At 34.9% G+C, this 18,911-nt stretch overlaps 2 protein-coding genes across 2 annotated transcripts; one reads left to right on the forward strand and one right to left on the reverse strand.

Annotated features, from left to right (window-relative positions):
- Positions 1–1,054: 1,054 nt before the first annotated feature.
- LOC110632481 (serine/threonine-protein kinase 1) lies at positions 1,055–13,486 on the reverse strand. The gene is made up of 18 exons (XM_058137074.1): positions 12,682–13,486; positions 12,083–12,171; positions 11,887–11,994; positions 11,601–11,708; positions 11,060–11,150; positions 10,082–10,134; positions 9,488–9,550; positions 7,852–7,896; positions 7,224–7,259; positions 5,337–5,392; positions 5,126–5,207; positions 4,715–4,837; positions 4,501–4,615; positions 2,948–3,101; positions 2,442–2,658; positions 1,946–2,146; positions 1,774–1,859; positions 1,055–1,490 (listed from the first exon to the last, which is right to left on the reverse strand). The coding sequence occupies exons 1-18, from the start codon at positions 13,409–13,411 to the stop codon at positions 1,391–1,393; spliced, it is 2,457 nt and encodes an 818-aa protein (XP_057993057.1). The 5' UTR covers positions 13,412–13,486; the 3' UTR covers positions 1,055–1,390.
- Positions 13,487–13,977: 491 nt separating this feature from the next.
- On the forward strand, positions 13,978–17,769 carry LOC110632474 (ubiquinone biosynthesis protein COQ4 homolog, mitochondrial). Its single transcript, XM_058137078.1, is given in 3 exon segments — positions 13,978–14,044; positions 15,411–17,509; positions 17,511–17,769. Coding segments are annotated over 2 exon segments (573 nt in total). The 5' UTR covers positions 13,978–14,044; positions 15,411–17,008; the 3' UTR covers positions 17,583–17,769.
- The last annotated feature ends 1,142 nt before the right edge of the window (positions 17,770–18,911 follow it).

Consider the following 18,911-nt stretch of genomic DNA (forward strand, 5'->3'; position numbering starts at 1 on the left):
AAAAAGAAAAAAATATAACAAACTAAAAAAAGTATCTTTCCTGCTTATAAATTTTAAGAAAAAATCCTTATCACTCTTTTTTGAAACAAAATCCTTATCACTTATTGATTTTAAAATTGTCAATCTTTATCCTTTCAACTTTGTTCATAGATAACAACTCCACTAATGATTCTTTATAAGAGCTTTACTCATCCCCATTGGCAATTTATGCTTCAAAAGATTTTTTTTTTTTTTTTTTGAAAAAGAAAGTTTTGATGGGATTTGATTTTGTAGAGTTTCGAGTATTTTTTGAAAATGAGTTTTGATTTTACATTAACATTTGTTTTCTCCATTGATCATCTAGTTAATGTTGATCATTTAATTGGTGTTAGGGACATTCAAAATTTCAGCGCCAATAAAACTCCTTTAGTTAAAGATGATAGTAAAAACAGTTATTTCATATATTTTGATTATGAAAATAAAATTTTTGATGGAGATCAAGGAAGACTTTGAACAAGTAATTTGCTAATGCAAGGAAGGAGAATCATCTTACGTAATTTGCTAATCCAGGTACATTCTTAATCTTACAATTTGTGATTTTTTTTTTCTTTAATTCCTTCATTCAATATATTCTTTTTTCAATATTTAGAATTTATGGCCAAGTTTCCATGCATTGTCTTGCATATGATTTTGGTTATATGAAAAATGCTAATAAAATTATGTTTGTATTCATGGAACTTTAGAAAAGAAAAATATTCATTGTGCATTAATAATTGAATTTTTATGTTTTTTAATGTTTATCACGTGACTTGTTATTAAAATTGTGCCAAGATATGATATTATTAATAATTATATGGTAAGGTCCCATTTAATTCAATTGTTCATCATTTGCTCTTTCTTTTTTTTTTCTTAAATGCATTTCGGAAAATTTATAATTTTGGTATGAAATAGTCAACTTAAATATAATGATAAGCATGTAAATTTTTCGCTTTATACATATTTTAAAAATGTAAATATTCTCCTAATAAATCCCAAAAAGAAAATTTTCATTTACCCGTGATAGCCATTTCAGAAATTAAGGACGGAATTTTTGGTATCTTGAGGTGTCTTCTTCAGAAAAATTATCTGCAAAGAGATGGTCAATTTCGTTCATACATTATTTTCTTTTTCCCGGCAACTTGCTTCACCATCAGAAGGGAAGAAACCACGCTTGGGTTTAGGTTAATTTGGATTCGACTGGGCTGAAGCACTTGATCAATTGCATAAGGCCATGAACTCATCAAAAGTCAGCATCTACAAGTTGGAGGACTATAAAATAATATACACAGAAATGTCACCTCTCTCGATGCCCAACAAAAGTAAGCGAATGCAACTTCTCTCTCTCTCTTTCTCTCTCTGAGTTTGAGACTATTTACAAGCGGAGGATAGTTCGGAGTGTATCACACAGATTTTGAATGGTCTGCTGTTCTTGAGTTGCTTGCAACTCTTGGAGTGGCATCTCTTCATAACACCTGCAACAATGCAAGCATAGGGTAAACAATAGGAAGTGAATTAGCGCTGCAGGAAGACCACCCACACGATACCACAGTTAAAGAAAACTTAGGTAAGCAAGAAATGATTTCTGAAAAGTGCAAGGGGAGGTAATTAACCAAATAAAATACAGGAAATATATGGCACAGAACTTGTGCAAGCATTTGCAATCAGATTAATGTTCTAAAGCTTGAAATCACTTTGAAAATCTAAACATGCCATTAACAGAACAAAGATATGATTGAACAAATCAGTAAGTACTACATTTTGTGGTAGGCCAAAGCCTGTGCCAGATTCAGCAGTGTAGAACTTGTGGTTAGTCTCTGGTACACACTTGGAGGAAGGGGCATCTGCAGCACATCAAATGAACAATGAACCCATAAGATATCTGTATTCGGACCCACATGTACACACATGAATGAGAAAGAAGTACAACCTCATTTTGTACCCGTCGGCCTTTTTTAGACAGCCCATCACCAGTAAAAAGTTCTTGCAGTGTTTCCACTGCTTGAGTGTCACCGTTATCCCTCTGTGTACCTCCAAGCACATTGTCTGACAAGAGAGCAATTGGGGATATATCTGTTGCCTTCAAGAATGGTATGGGTACTGTATTACCAGCCGCATATATGGACCAAAGCTGCAAAACAATGACTTCCAAATAAGCAGTCATCCAATTTGCAGCCACAATTAAACTCCAACAAAATAATCAAAGCCAAAGAATATGATTTTTTTTTTCTACTTTGAAAAATTATAGAAATATAATGGGGATACCTATCCCACTTGGTTTTCCTAACAGGGTAGGGATTAGCAAAACCTGCCTGCCCCACCCCATTGTCATTCATTGAACATGCTTGCTTCCACAGCAAGTTGGAAGACATTAGACACTGTTCATCTATTATCTTCTAAAAAAACAGTTCAAAATGAAAGACAACCTTGTCTTGTAACGCAAAAGCTTTTTTGCTGACAGTTTCATTCTTCAAAGTGGGTGTTCCCATACCCCCACCTCCTCCGACCTGCGATTGAGGTATGCTATTTTTGAAATTCTGTGCAGGAGAGCCAGATTCTGAAGGTGAAGCCCTTATAGTCTGTAATACAGAATGTGTTTCTCCAGCCAAAATGTGGTTTGCAGCAACTCTTGCATTATCCACCCTAGCAGAAATGACCCAATAAAATATTGCAGTGTAAGGATTTTTTATCAACTAACAAACATACATTAAAGTTGGAAAATTTCAGCTCTGATGGGAGGCCAGAGAATATACAAGCATTAAGGAGCATGGCACTAACTAAATGAAAAATATTCAAAACATTTGCAATTCACTGGGCATAATCTATGTTCAGAAAAAAATCCTCTTGCAAGAACTCAAATCTTCATTTTCTTTTGGAAAGAGAGAAGAAAATCATATGAATAAATAAATATCTTAAGTAAATGATTAAGTACCAAGCATCAGCTGATTTCCCTCCAGTGCCACTAACCGAAGGGCTTTCAAAATGTCCTAGATCCTGTAAGGGCTCTCTATTGTTATGGAGTTCTGTCTGCATAGCTGTCTTCTTGGTCTCTTCCCCACCATGAACTACTACAGTTCCAAAATCAACTGTATACACAAGCTATGTAAGAGTGGGCAACTAAGAATATAGTAAACATCTCATTCTCAAAAATAATGTGTTTCAGAAGAATATTAGTAGCAGAGTCAGCTAGGTAATCTGCCTGGATAGGGTAAAAAATAACTAGACACTGCATTAATCCTCACTCTCCAATTAACAAATCAAATTCTTTTATCCATGCCTTGAATCAACTAATTTATAGGTTTATTTTAGGCCGATATGAAAAGAAAACTCTTAAAAAAAAAAAATTCAGGGTCATAAGAAACTACCATAAGCATTCTCACCAGCTTCAGTCAGAATGTAGTACCAAACTTGCAAGAAAAATTTTTTCAGGCTCTATTGAAGAAGCCAGTGGTCAGTGTAATTACAGGTGCTAAAAGCAAACAAGTTGCCAAGCAAAATCCAGTGAACTAGCATTATGTAAAAAAAAATGAAATTTTATTTTGGAGGGTGGTTATTTAGGGGCAAATGCATATAATAAACTGGCACAATCAGCATTAACCCAAGCATGCTAGAGGACAAGGCCAACATTATAAAAATATATATATATAGAAAAACTAAAACCAAAAAAAGACTGCCTGTTCTGTTCTTCCAATTGAAACAGCGCACTCTAGTATCAAACATTTGGGCGTCCATTTCAGATGTATTATTATCTATGCAAAATATAAATACTGGTTAACCAAATAAATTTTATACTTATGCAGTACAACAAAATCCAAGTTAATAGCATGCTCTCAGACAACTAAGAACTAGATTGGCCCATAATGATAAGAAATTCCTAAATGTTCATCAATACTTATAAACCATTTTTAACAAAATGGATTACCATTTTTTCAAACTTTTTTTTTTCCCTTTTTTCTTTTTAGCTGGATAGGAGTCAACCAGCTGAAAGGGGATGGAATGAATGGCAAGATGGATAGAAGAGTTCCCTTTCCATTATGTTTGGCTGTATCAAAAGCTCCAGCAATTTCAGCTGAGTTGGACAAGATCAATAAGTTTGGTTGAGGCTCAAGTGTGGGAAGTGTATCCATAGACTGATCCACTACTTAGTAACTTATTGGGTGGCAGTCTTTAAGCATGTGGTAACAATTATATAAAATCATTATACAGCTGACAACAACTACCTAAAATCACCTTTCTCAGGTCATTAGTAAAGATCAAGTTGAGGCATGCAATAGAAAACCACTCTCTTGCATTTTTTCAGTAGTTCATGTAAAAGTTGTGTCTATAGCCCTCTCCCATACCTCATAGAATATGATATAAAACTAGTTATGAAGCACCTCTAAGGCTGAGGATACCTTTTTTCCTCCTCATAAGCCTCCAGTCAGAATATAATAATATTTTTTTGAATAAGAATATAAGAATTAAAATGCAAGCAGAAAAGCATACCTTCTCCAGCCAGTTCCACACCATCTGCAGAGCTCGGTATTTCATCTGCCATTTGAGGTCGCTTTGATGGAACAGTATCTCCATAATCCTCGTTTAGTTTTGGACCTACTGGTGGCTGTTTCAAGGGTTAAATATTATATATGAATTCCCATAAAGAGTTAAACAAAGAGAAAGTGCAAATAGCTTAAGGAATGAAATTCTGCTATATACTAACTTCTGATACAACTGGAGCAAGATTTTGTGCTTGCAGAGCCATTGAAGCCCTAATTTGCCTGGCCTTTTCGATCTTTGGTAACATTGCTGAGGCTCCACACTTGCATTTTTCGATCAACTTGTGCTGAGTTCCAAATATGGGAAAACAGTTCAAGTTAGCCATAATATAAAATTATTTTTTTATTTGAATAAAAAAATAGCTTTATATCTCTAACTCAAAGCTAATTCATAGTACAAGGTTGAACAAGATAATAATGAATCCATTGATAAGCATAGAAAATGAAAGAGCTACGAGTAATGAATTAAAAATTTAAAACCATGTCTACTGTAAGATAGGCAAAGGATATATGGTAAATTCGCGAAAAACCAATGCATAATTTTCATGCTCACATTTATCATTTTTTCATCATACCTTCAGCATCTCAGAAGCAGTTGGGCGTAAACGTGGTTCTTTTGTAAGGCATTTCGCAACAAAATCATGAAACACAAGAGACCTGCCAAAAAAAAAAAAAAACAACCCATGCTTTAACACCATATGCACATGCTCTTATGACAAAGAAATAGTCAGCCAACAACAAGAAAAAGCTATTAAAGGATTGTGGGTAAAAAAACTTAAAACAGACCATTTTTCTTTATCCTCAAGCATTGGAGCTGGCTCAATAGATATCATGAATAGAACCTATTAAAGACAAGTATGTCCAACAAAATTAGAAATGCTTGTTGAATTGCAAACATAAGGGATTATACTGAACATCATAAACCAAAAAAGCTCAAAAGATGCACAAGATTTATATACAAGTGCCAGGAAAATTATGAATTGCCAAGAATGCACCCATACTCCCAATAAATTCCCCAATAATGCTTACACATCATTCTACTTAGGGCACAGAGAGATCCCAAAATTTTCACAGTTCTCATCAGTTTCAGAACCAAATGTCAATGCAACAAGCAAAACACGATTACTTCATATTTGAACCATTTCATTAATTGACACTGCACGGAAAATGCAAACAATACCTACTAAACCTAGATCATTTGTTTACCCTCAGGAGATATTAGTTTTTTAAAAATTTCAGACCAAGAACCTATATCCGAACATGAGAACACAGGTACATGGATAGAACTCAGAAAAAAAAAATAGAAGCAAATTCCCTTGTTAACAATTTTGCATTGCTCATGAGAATAGGTCTTTTAAAGCAAGGTTCAAAGTTTCCACAATCCTTGATTTGAAAGGAAGGTGTTGGGAGAATCAAATCTTCCTTCCCACTCCACATCCGCCCGCCGCCCACCCCCCCCCCCCCCCCAACAAAACAAAACACAACCTACCTTAATCTCAGCTTATTCAGGTCAATTTGGCCAGATATCTAAATGCTAGAAGAAGAATCCAATTCAGCATTTATCATGTCTGTGCACTGCCACAAGTTAGTAGATTTGAAGATAAGCAGTCAAGTGTCCAGACCAGACATCAATACTTAACATATCAATAGAAGAGTATGAAACATAACAACATAATGCACAAACAACAGGCAATACAAGAAAAATATTTTTTTAATTTAAAAAAAAAAAAGTAGAAGAGGAAAAATATTAATACAATTGAATAGGAGCCACCTGATTTGTATTTGGATTTTCTCCTTTTTTTCAGACTGAGCAGTGGATACCTGTTAATTATATACCACTTTTGTAGCAATGACAAAACTAGTATGGCTTTTTTTTTGGTTAATCAACAAAGCAGTGCTGTAGTAAAAAGAAGAGCCAAAAGGGGCTGTCACCAATGCACATGAGTATAGCTTTAAAATCCTTCACAATAAAACCATACACAAAATGTACAACTCAACTCAACTAAACCTTTATCCCAAAAATTTGAGGTCGGCTATATGGATTCGCTTTCTCCACTCTAAACGATTTTGGGTTAAATCCTCATAAATGTGTAATGCTTCTATATCATGTTGTACTACTCTCCTCCAAGTCAATTTAGGTCTACTCCTTTTTTTCTTTCTATCCTTTAACCTAATGTGCTCAACTTGTCTAACTGGAGCCTCCGTATGTTTAAGCTTCACGTGATCAAACCACCTCAATCTCCCTTCTCTCAACTTATCTTCAATTGGCACCTCTCCTACCTTTTCTCTAATACACAAAATGTAAAAATGCAAAATGAATACAACTATAAGTCCATCAACCAAAATGAATTGCTGCATCAACTTTTCTTTACACTACCACGATCCAAACATTGATAATTAAACAAAGCCTGTGAACCATTCTTCCCAGCATAATAATAGATAAATTACAGTGTCAATTTCTACTCCTAATAACAATGAGCAACTTGTTCTGTTTCGTAAGAATTTTATTTTGATTACATCCTACACTTCATTAGTTATGACTTCACCTCTCCATTTCTCTGTCAATGAGACCACAAGTGAGAGTTAGACTTCTCACAAACAAGATTACCAAGAAATGAAGGGAAAAAGCACAGACAAGTATGAAAGTTAAGAACTTAATGATTGTGTACTGACCCTCATAGGATGCACCGTTGATCTTGGAGGAAGTCCCTGAAGAAATTTTAATTAAAAATAAGTAAAAAATTGAGATGAAGCTAATCGATTCTCTTGAACAAGCATATCTACAAGAAGAAATATCACTCCCAACCCCACAAAAGGAAGAGGAAATGAATCTTTTGAGAGACCTATTTCAGTCTCGGTCAAGTGCAATCAATGTCAGCTATTCGTCTGAATCCCCACCCAAAAAGAAGGCTCATGGTTTTTTATTCTGTTCCAGTATGTTAGGTTCAATAACAACTCGTCACCATTTGGTCCCTGCTTCTAACCGATGTTAGCTATTGCATAAGTGTTGAACTAGGTCCCTAAACCAAGAGACTTGTGCAGGATACCAAATTTCTACCCTGCTTCTAACCGATGTTAGCTATTGCATACTGTGTTGAACTAGGTCCCTAAACCAAGAGACTTGTGCAGGATACCAAATTTCTACCCAGACATAAACTTGCATAGCTTTTCATCTTTTACATCAAAAAGAGGGGAAAAAACCTCGTAAGCAAATTGCTACAGTACTAAATAAATTTGACATATGAAGAACCATCATTTTTTACAGAAATTCTTAATAGATTTGTGCACCAAATGAGTATACCTCGGCCATTTCAATTGCAGAAACACCAAGAGCCCATACATCCACCTGGAAGGAAAACATTAAATGAATTAGCGATAACATTGATTCGAGAGCAGCAATGAGACTTATAGAAAACTGGTGTATCTAAGAATCCAACCAACGATATCATGTAATGCATCTAAATTTTAAAATATGTATACCTATTAAAAAGAAAATCAAAATTTCAGTTGAAAGATTTTACCGGATAAGCATAACAGTCAGGCCCAAGTAGGGGTAGGTACGGACTGGCCCTTACTAAATTTAAAGTCTTCAGGTCCTAGGCTAGGATGAAAATTCTCTCAATTTTTTTTTAATAGAAACAAAAAGTATTTGGTGAAAGATGCACACAAATCTTACAGAAAGACATCACATATTATATACTTTCTGGCCTGGCCGAGCCAAGGACTTCAGGCTGAAGTTTCATCCTCAAACCCTTATATTCAGGATACTCTTAGGAGACCTGGCCCATGCCCACTCCTAGCCCCAACAGGTCACTGGCCCTGCTTGAGGGAAGTACTTGCCCTGGCCTACTTTAGAATCTAAGTGCAGGCAGGTTGATGCAGAACCACTTGCAAAGATTTTAGTACTACATATTTTCGGAAGAAACTTAGAAAACAGTTTATTTGGGTTTCTCAGGTGTCTTAATTTTTGTGTGACATTTTTGGTGTTTGACTTTGCTTTAGGGTTAGGGTTGATTTATGGTAACGAAATATAAATATTTTTATAAACCTTTTAATGTTGGGATGTATTTTGATGATCAAATTTGAAGTTGAAATTTACAGCATTGTTTCCTTTCCTTTGTGTTTTTAATTGTCTTTTGTGGTTTACATCATAGGGTTAGGAATTCTAATCTTTTGTTCAAGTAGGACCAAGGAAGATATAGAAGTAGTGAAACCTATCAGGTATCAACAAATTCCCACCATAATTAAACTTGTCATGAAGGATGTTTCATCCTAAAATGCATCTTTCGTTCCTGTATAGTAATATTTCAGAATACCATTTGTTGTTAGACAATTTTCATTTGGGTCTTTTCAGTCAATTAAATGAGTTCTGCTGCCAAATCATTTTTACATGCATATTTTCTTAAGTACTCTAAACCTTTTCCTTGTTTGTGTATCATTTTAAAATATTTCTCATTGGAAAGATAACTAAGAGCCATGGGAACAAGGTATTGCCATGTCCTTACAAACATTAGAATAAACATATTGATTAATTGGCAGGACTACAACGTCCATTCACGCTTACAACTGTCTGTCTCAAAAGTTTTTGACACTACATTAATGTAATGCACATGTATTGCATGGCAAATCAATTTCTTGCTTTTTTTCCTTTGCTTGGTCCTTGAGCACTATGATGTGTATTGGTCCAAACTCCCAGAATTAACAAATGTTCACCAACTAATCCAGGGCATAAAACAAGGGTTTTTTCTTTTTTTTTTGGGTGGTTAAAACAGTAATAGTACCTTTTAAATGCTATGGTCCTATGGACCCACCACAACAGAAAAAACATGTGAACCACATTGCTGCAAATGATTTACTATCTAATGCTATTAATGGAAAAGGCAAGAATGTGTGAAAATAGTTGGAGAACCAAACCCAACAGAAAAAGGATATAATACCTTTCCATCATAACGACTTTCCTGAATAACTTCTGGAGCCATCCAATGTGGAGTGCCAATGAACTGCAATTAAGATAAAACATTTCTAGAGAAGGTACATCAAAATAAAGTATGACTATACTATAGTATCAACAAAAGCCATATAACCAAGATTTACGGTACAAAGTATAATACAATGAGCCAAGTAACTTTGAAACAATTAGCAGGAGATCAAACAAAACAAGGATAAGGACGCAATAATGCAAAGGAGTTTATCAATTAACAGTAGCTTCAGAAAGGTAGAATGCTGACTATTAGATAACATAAGGACATGATGGACACAAACAAATTCTAGTGAGTAGGGTCAAGTGGTAGAAAGCAGTCCTGAGTAACATGGTTTTAAGTTATGATATATGCACAATATTACAAGGGAAAAAGCAATCTTGATTTGAAATGTGTCCTAATGCTGTTAAATATGAGTAACATTCACATCTGTGATTCATTCCCTAGGCATACTTTTAGAGAGAGATATACAATCTCACAGATAAATTTGAGGTAAATAGCAAGTTGTGGTACACATAAAAATAAACCCATGAACAATGCATGCCAATATACCGTGTTGCGCTTTGACATGGTCCTCGTAAGCTGCGCTGCAACCCCAAAATCACCTGCTCATAATGTCATCAAAGTAACAACAAATTTCTTAATCAGTTTGCCAGTAATCATGCACTGTAAAAAACAAATTTAAAGGAAAAAAAAAAAAATTAACGCTTAAGAAATGCAAGGTCAAATGTAAAGTTTGACTAGGTTAACAACACAAGCCATTACTTGAGAGACAAAGTTGACCATGATTTTCAAAAATGAAACTGCAAACACATCTGCAGGCTCCAAACCAGAAAGTATGAGTTTTAGTATTAACATAGTTGAAGTCAACTTTTGAACAGCCTTTATCGAGTTCTTTCAATTTATTACAAACTCCAGACATGATGATGTTGTCTCATACAAATGCCAATACTATTTGTTTTCACCATCCACCATTAACAAAGAAAGGCAAAAGTTGGGATTAAACTGAAACCTGTCATTCAATCGGCAGGAAAATCCTATAAACACCTATGTCATCTACGTATCTTAGGGAGAAATTATTATGAAATTATTGTTGACAATTAATAAAATTTGAGAATTTATTTATCTAGAGAATTTGTTTCCTTATTTTTAAGAATTTAATTCTCACCCCTTTGTTCCCCATTATTCTACTAGTTACATCAATTTAGTAGCAGGGCTTGTTTTACATCAATATGGTATTAGAGCTTGTTCTACATCAACCGCCTTTCTGCTTCATTATATCATGTGAATCAACACATAATGGGTAAACAAGCAACATATGCGTGAATGAAATGAAAAGCTGTTAACTAGCACCAAGAGCTATGAACACATCAATGTTCTTGCAAGGTTTTGATGCATGGAAAAGCCAATGATGTTATCAGATGGGAAAGTAATAAGATTCAAACATCACAAAACATTCCATTTCTTTCTTATAAACTAAAATTGACTTGGATTGTTTACTATTTAAATTTATGATGAAAAGGTACTCACCCAACTTGACCTCCCCTTGTTCAGTTAACAAAATATTACCACCCTTAATATCTCTATGGACCTTGAAAATTGAATGCAAATAGGCAAGGCCCTACACAACATTTCAGGAGAGAAAAAAAAAAAAAAAAAAAAAAAAAAAAAAAAAAAAGAGGAAGAAGAAGAAGGAGGAGGAGGAGGAGGAAAAAAAAAATCAAACCAGCATATTTAAAAATAAAATAAATTGAACAATCAACCAACAGTAATTCAGGAACTCGAGTCAGATTAAAAGAAAATTACTTTCCTATGGTGCATGCATGAACCCACACACAGACACACACGCAAATGCATATAGCCAGATACACTCTTAAAGAGGCTCCATACATATGAAAGTTTATAAGTTTTATAGCAAAGCAGATAAGCCATGGTAGGCCTTCCTTCATGAAAGTTGAAACCATGGTTAAGATACACACTTATTCTCTCCATTTGCTTCCAGAATCTAGCATAATTTTCTATAAATGACTCTCAATAATTTCTTCTTCCAACCAAATAAAGTCCCAGATACCTTAAGTGCTTCTCTACATATATATGCTATTTGATACTCCTCCAAAGGCTCTTCAGTAACATTCATCAAGTCAGCAACACTTCCACCCCCACAGTACTCCATGACTATCTGCAAAAACCAAGAAACTAGTCTTCAAAAACACAAGACAACAAAAAGTGTGTGCACATACACACATATAAATATAAATTACCATAAAATAATGCTTCCAATAAGGTGAAAGTGAAACCTATTGAACTAAATTAATTCAGCATCAGCCTCAACAGAAGTACAAAAGACGAGTTCATACCCAAAGATACTCTTCACCTTGATAGCTTCCCAAGTATCGAACAACGTTAGGATGGCTACACTGTTGCAACATCTCAATTTCACCTCGAATTTCTTCATAGCCCTCCTCCTAGATACAAGCAACATTGTAATTCAATTCCAGTAATTGAACCAAACAGTTTAACAACTTGTTTATATGTGAACAACAAAGCACTCACCCCCTCGGTTAATGATATAACTTTGATGGCAACAAGCTCTGAAGTTCGTAAATCCCTTGCCTTGTAAACAGCTCCGTAAGAACCCTTCCCTGGCACTCAAAAATCCAAACTCAGCATAGCTTGTGAAAAGAAATACAAGACATGCAGCTTAATCATATGCCATAGCAATTTTCCATTATCAACTTAGACACTTGAAATCAAAACTGCATTAACAGCCATAATAAACTCAAAAACTCACTCATATCATCGACTTGCTCAAAATTCTAACTTGGAAAATAATAATAGCAAAACTGTAATGAACCGAGAACGATACCATGAATGCCCTGATTTTCTAACTTGTACGGTTTATGAATCCAACAATCACAATCAAGCCCCTCAAAACCCATAAATATAACAAAATTTCTCCCTGCCTTAATATGCATAAGTAAATAAGACTTTCCAAGTGGGCAAGAAACAACACAAAATGCTGCTGAACAATCGAAGAGTCTCAAAAAGTAATACTTAACTTGAATCCCACATGATCCGCATCAGAAAATTAAACAATATAACTACAGTAGAAATGCATTTCGAAAATGAATGAGTACTCAATATTCACGCACCGAGTTCATTGAGCAATTCGTACTTCGTGGTAGGATCTTCCCTGGTGACACTATCTGGAATAGAGCTCGATGACATTTTACTCTGCTGCTGCCTGGCCTCCTCTCCCTGCAATGACGGAGACCCACTCCCTTTCCTCTGCTTTCCAGATCCTAACTCCCCCACCGCCTGCATGCTTGCCACCGCCCTCCCCATCGTCGATCCACCTTCCGCCCTTCCAGTCCTCCTCACCACCGTCCCACTCACCGTCGACTTTACCACGAAAGTGCCAAACCCCTCTGCATCATCTTCACCATCACTATCGTCTCCTCCATCAATTCTCTTACTATAATCCGCGAACGGAGAGCCTCTAGGTTTCCTCAGAGTCGACGCCATTGACGAAGACAACGACGACGATTGGGTCGGGGGACGACTCCGACTGGTTTTGACAATCATCGTTCCAAAGTCGCCACTGTTGTCGTCATCGAGATCTTCGTCGAGAGGAGCGCCACCGCCGAAGTCCTTAGGGAGGCGTTTGAGGAGAGGAGGGAGCGAGTCTTCATCTTCCTCGTCGTTGTCGTTTTGGTCAGCTCCACCTTTGTAGACCATTGTGGCGTAGATGCCGTCGTCGTGTTCATGGGTTTTGGGTTCGGGTTCTGGTTCGGATCCGGAATCATGGACTACGACCGTAGAATAAATCTCGGATTTCTTCGGGGTTTTGCGGGTCCGGCGACCGGTGGGCGGGTAATCCATTTTCCCTGTAATAGAGTATCCAGTCAGAGCCTTTTGCGAATCTTGTCACCGTTGCTGCTGGTAAGAGAAATTCCTCCACTCAAAAACTAAACGAGATCTCTCAACGGGCTCAATCTCGGGCTTGCTTGGCCCAAAATCTTGCCAATAGAGGGCCAAGAAAAATTTACAACTGGTTTTGGCTAGGCTTTTATTAAAAATTCAACAATATTATTAAATTAAATTACTATCAAGTCTCCATAATTTATCAAAATTAACCATTTAATTTTTATTTTCTAAAACTCAATTGAATGCCTTCATAATTTATAAAATCAAACTTTTTAATGTTTTTATCAAAAAAATATTATTTAACATGTAATCTTAAGTATTTATTCCGTTAATCTTTATAATTTTAATTATTTATATTATTTAGTATTTTTAATTAAGACTATTTTTTTTTACAAAAATTTATAAAAAAAATTAAAGAATTTGATTTTTTAAGTTTAAATTTTAATTGGATTTTAAAAGAATAAGGATTAAATAGTTAATTTTGAGAAAGTATAAGTACCTGAGAATAATTTGCCCAAATTATAAGGGAGCTTCTATTTTTCTGTTTCTATTCTCTCCCCAGCTGGTCTGTGCAGCGAAAGAGAACAGGTCTGTCCTCCACTTCTGATCATACTTTTCTTGCGCTCTCTGTTCATTCTTGAGCTTCTAAGGTTTGATTTTTCTATGATTGATTTACTTCAATTATTTTCAATTTGGGGATAGATTAACCATTAGAAAGGAACTGTTTGGAGCATTAGAATGGGAGGATTAGAGTTACATTACCCAAAAATTTAAAAATTAAAGGAACTATTTGGAGCATTAGAATGGGAGGATTAGAGTTACATTACCCAAAAAATTAAAAATTAAATGATTCATTTCATTACTTCCATCAAAAGTTGAAACCATGCGAGCTTTATACAACTACACGAATATTGCTATCTAACTTGGTGATTTCTTTCCCATGCCTATTTTATTCTCGTGAATTTGCATCCATTATTCTAAAAAAATTATTACGTTTGCTGCAGAATTGAGCTTATTAATGTGGGCTCTGTTTCTTGTGTTCTTAATCTGGTTTTGTGATTTTGTTTCCCATAGTTTGATTTTGGTTTGGATAATGCAATGACTAAATGTGGGATAAGGGTTAAAAAAGGCCTCATGTTTGAGCAAAAAGTTCATTCGGCCTTTGATGTAAAAGTTGGATCAATTAAGCCTTTTTACATCCTAAGGGGAGGTGTTCTTTACAGAAGGAAAGAAGCAGGGGGGTTTGGCTAAATCTCGATTTTAGGAATTGGAGGTGAGAGAGAGAGGACGATGCAGAAAGGAAAGGGGGATTATTGGCCACATAAACAGCCCAATTCATTGTCGTCTCTCAACATATGCTACACATGCTTCTTTTTCATGAAATTGAGTTAAAATTAGGATGTAAAGGGACCTACTTAAACATTAAGGGCCAAATTGACTTTTGGCTCAAACATGAGGGACTTTTTACCCTTATCCCACTAATTATTGTGTGGATTGGTTTACTCTGATGTGTGCCTATTTAATTGTCTGCTTGTAAGTTTAAATCCTTTTGAGGTAGAGCTCAAGACTTAATGTGATTTCTGGCGTTCCTATGCATTAATGGTGATCTAACATTTGTAGTTATATCTTTGTGTTGTTACCACTTATCATGGATAAGAAATGTTTTTGCTTTCAATTATTAATATTAATGCGTTATTAAAATGTTACTTTGGAAAAATGTCTATCCAATTCCCTTATTAACAGCGCTCTGCTAAACCCAACAACCCAACCCCCACCCCAACCCAACCCCTCCTTCCCTTTATTTATTTGTTAAATTGCTTTTATTGAGTCATGTTTAGCTAATCCTAGGCTATATTCTTTAAACTAGAAGCAGTTGTTACTTTCGCATTACGGTGCCTGTAGCAATTTTCCATTTTGGGTTAAGCTGAATTATTTTTTTTGTTTTGTTGGGTAGTTTGTGCAATGATATAGGGTGCACGTGTCTGGCTGAATGGGTGGCAACAGGCTGCAGTTGCACTTGGCTCAGTAGGGGGTGCATTGTTAAATCCATGAAGAGTAGATTTGATAGCAACTCTTAGAGAAACAACTGGGAAGCTTGCTTTTGAAAGGGTTCCTGAGAGGATGAAGAGGAGCCCAGAAGGCAGAGTGAGTTTCTTTGTCCAAAATTCTTTTTCTTTATAGTATTCTTTATATTTGGATTCATGAAATATGAAATGGTGATATGGGAATGCGCAACGAACGATTTGAGTTTTTCTGTATGATTGTTGTTTTTATCAATCTCATGCCTACTAATGCAAATAATTAAATCTTATCCAGCCTTTTGGCATTTGACTGTTCATCATGTTCTTAGATGACATATCCATAATTAATCATATTTAGAACTAAGCCAATCATATTTAGACTATCAAGAAGCTATTGAAACCAATCAAGCCATAGAGACTTTGGAAACTCCATGGAAATTGATGTAGAACCAATGGGGATTTAGGGTGAGAACAAATTCTCAAAATGGGGGGAAACTAATTCTCAATATATTTGCTCAAATCGATAGTCAATAGTCATAATAAATCCCATAAGTATGTGAAGAAACTAAGCCCTATTTGTCGAGTTTTGTAACCGTAATTATATTAGGATTAAGAAACCTAATTCCAACTCCAGGTGTATATTACAAATCAAATAAAATTATTAAATAAAATAAACCTCTTTCTATATTTTTTTTCTGAAAATAAGTAGTTCTAATAACTTTAGGATTTCCTACATGATTAAGTACTTCAGTCATTGTTTGGAAAATTGAGATTCATGTGAAATAATTTATGGGAGTCTCTTACTAAGAACATATCTGGAACTTTTTGTTGTGTTTTCAACATAAGAATTGACACATATTCAACTTATCTAGGTATGGTAATTAGAAATGTAGTAGGCGGTGGAACAGCAGCAGTGTAGTAGAAGTTTAATATTTCCATTTCTTGACATTGTCCACAGTTATAGTTAATAAGCTTCAAGTGATGGAATACCAATGAAATAACCTTGCAACTAGGTATTGAAAAAGTGACTTTGCTCCAAAATCATCAAATGAAATTCATCAATTTACTCTCTCTAGCTTATTGTTGGGCTTCAGGTGCATAGCAATGTTCTTCCCTTTTCCGTTGCAGAATTTACCATTTTTTATGGTCAATTGCTCATCCTTTCTAGAGCTTTTTTTTTTTCTTATGTGGTTGATAAGAATAGAATGCCATAGGTGATTTGGACAAGTGAGATCCAGTGGGCTTTCTGATTTGCCGTGGGCTCAACATCATGGTAGAGTTCATGGGATTTTATTTGAAATCTCAGGGAATCAACAACTGGTAAAGCCTAGAAAGCTGGACATCTTATAAAGATACTTGCCTTCAGATACATGAGTTTATCAATTTGTTGGTCTGTTTAACTAAGGATTTAAACGTTCTTCAAGATTTTATGTTGAAGACGAGAGAACTCTTGAATAAAGAAGCAAGCCTATAAAACTAGGATCCAATTATTCCCATTAACCTCTGTGTGAAGCTTTGTTTTTATATATCTATGAAAGGAAATCATTTGGGACTCATGTTGCAATTAGCAAAACCAACAAATTTATCTTTCCAACAAGCAGTACTCTTGGAGAGACCACGTGTCATATCTACACAAGTGGGGCATGCATTGGATATGCCAACAAATTCATTTGGTGCCGCCTATGCAAGATTCATGGGATCTAGGAACTTTTCCCTAGATGATCGCCCTCCAGTGTGATTTATGGACAAAGATGAACTAGCATATGTAGCCATGAGAGCTCCTGAGGTGCATGACTTCTGGCACACACTATCTGACATCCCTACCAACCTAATTGGCAAGTCAGCAGTAAAGGTGATAGAGTTTGAGCAAATGTACCTTCCAATGTGTCTAATGTCCGTTGTAGGGGGCACAACAAGATTTAATGAGAAGCAAAGGAGATTGTTCTTTTAGCACTACTTCCCATGGGCCATCCGAGCTGGAATGCAGTGCACAGATCTCACGTGTGTATATTATGAGAAGCACTTTTCACTAAGATTTTGATGATGTCCGTAAAAAATGAAGTTTAATTCCTGCTCCTGTTGCTCCTAAACAAGATGTAGCCTAATCGGTAGTAGTTGCAAAGGGTCTGTTGGATGGATGCTATGCATCATTTTGAGGATTACCATACTGTCACTCTATTTGAAAATATGTACATATAGAGATTTGCTAGCAAACATCAAATTGTTTCTTCGTTACTTGTTATTTATGTTCACTACCAAGCCTGCTAAGAAATGCATAATTATTTGTGTGCATGGTTGAGCGACTTCATTTGTATTTTAAAAGCATTAACAAACCGCCACAAACTGTCGGTCTGCAACAACCATTTTCAAACTTGATAAAGGTCAGTTTAGTGTTATCCTTAAAACTGCTATTAAGAAAAAAATATTTTATTAAATATATTAATTTGAAAGTGTTAAAAAATAATTTAAAATTAAATTTAATAAATTTTAATTATAAAAACACAAAATCTTTTTACTTAACAGCATCTAAAATAATATATTTTTTTTTTAAACAGTTTTGGCATTTTAACTTCAATCAAATAGACATTGTCATGAAGCCAGTATGTTATTAAATAAATTATAATAAATAAATAATCTTGTATTATTTTTGTAAAATTTACTTGTTATTTATATGCCGTTAGCATTAATTCTAATATTAAGAGAAAATTGATGACATGAAAACAAAGCAATACCATGCACACACAAATAGGTAGATGATTATTAGAGAGAGAGAGTTTTAGAGGATGTATATATATTGCAATTTAAATATTTTTATTTTTGTGATGTGATATTTTATAATATGTTGTTCTGGTATATGATACATGTTCAATTGTTCTTTTATATAGTTTATTCATTTAATAATATAAATTATTTTTTTAAGAATAATAATTAAGACAGATCTTGAAAATGATGTGAAGATAGAGTGATGGTATAAGGAGAGAGATAAATAGCAATGGGGAGAGGAAGAGAGAGATGGAAAGAGAGTAATAGTAAAGGCAGTGGGGAGAGCAAGGGAAAAATATATGAAGAGAGAATAGTATTTAAGGTAAATATTCAAAATGATGTGTAGAGAAAATGATAGTGGTAATGGAAGAGAGAGGAATAGTAATGCGAGAGAGAGAGAGAGAGAGAGAGAGAGAGAGAGAGTAGTAATGGCAAAGAAAAACTCATTTGCAAATTTTACTTGTTTATTTTAATTTACTGAAGTTTAGATTATGCTAAAAAGTATATATTTAATGTTGTTAGTGTTATAAAATTATTATAATATTTATTTGACCTTATAATGTAAAATTGTTAGATATTTGTAAAAAAAAAATTTATTTTCTTTTTACTTTTCCAGAGCAATTCAAAGGCTATGAAATCGGTGTACCGCGTGGCCTGGCCAAGCAGCGCCA

Source organism: Hevea brasiliensis, chromosome 2, assembly GCF_030052815.1.
Source record: "Hevea brasiliensis isolate MT/VB/25A 57/8 chromosome 2, ASM3005281v1, whole genome shotgun sequence".
NCBI classification, from domain to species: Eukaryota; Viridiplantae; Streptophyta; class Magnoliopsida; order Malpighiales; family Euphorbiaceae; genus Hevea; species Hevea brasiliensis.

Bases quoted from the DNA above. Each gene is read 5' to 3' on its own strand.
- LOC110632481 (XM_058137074.1), bottom strand. From the start codon at position 13,411: ATGGATTACCCGCCCACCGGTCGCCGGACCCGCAAAACCCCGAAGAAA. The intron at 7,897-9,487 runs GTATTATATCCT...TTTTCCTTCCAG, and splicing joins AAAGTCGTTATGATGGAAAG to GTGGATGTATGGGCTCTTGG. The intron at 2,147-2,441 runs GTTGTCTTTCAT...ATTGTTTTGCAG, and splicing joins CTTTTGCGTTACAAGACAAG to CTTTGGTCCATATATGCGGC.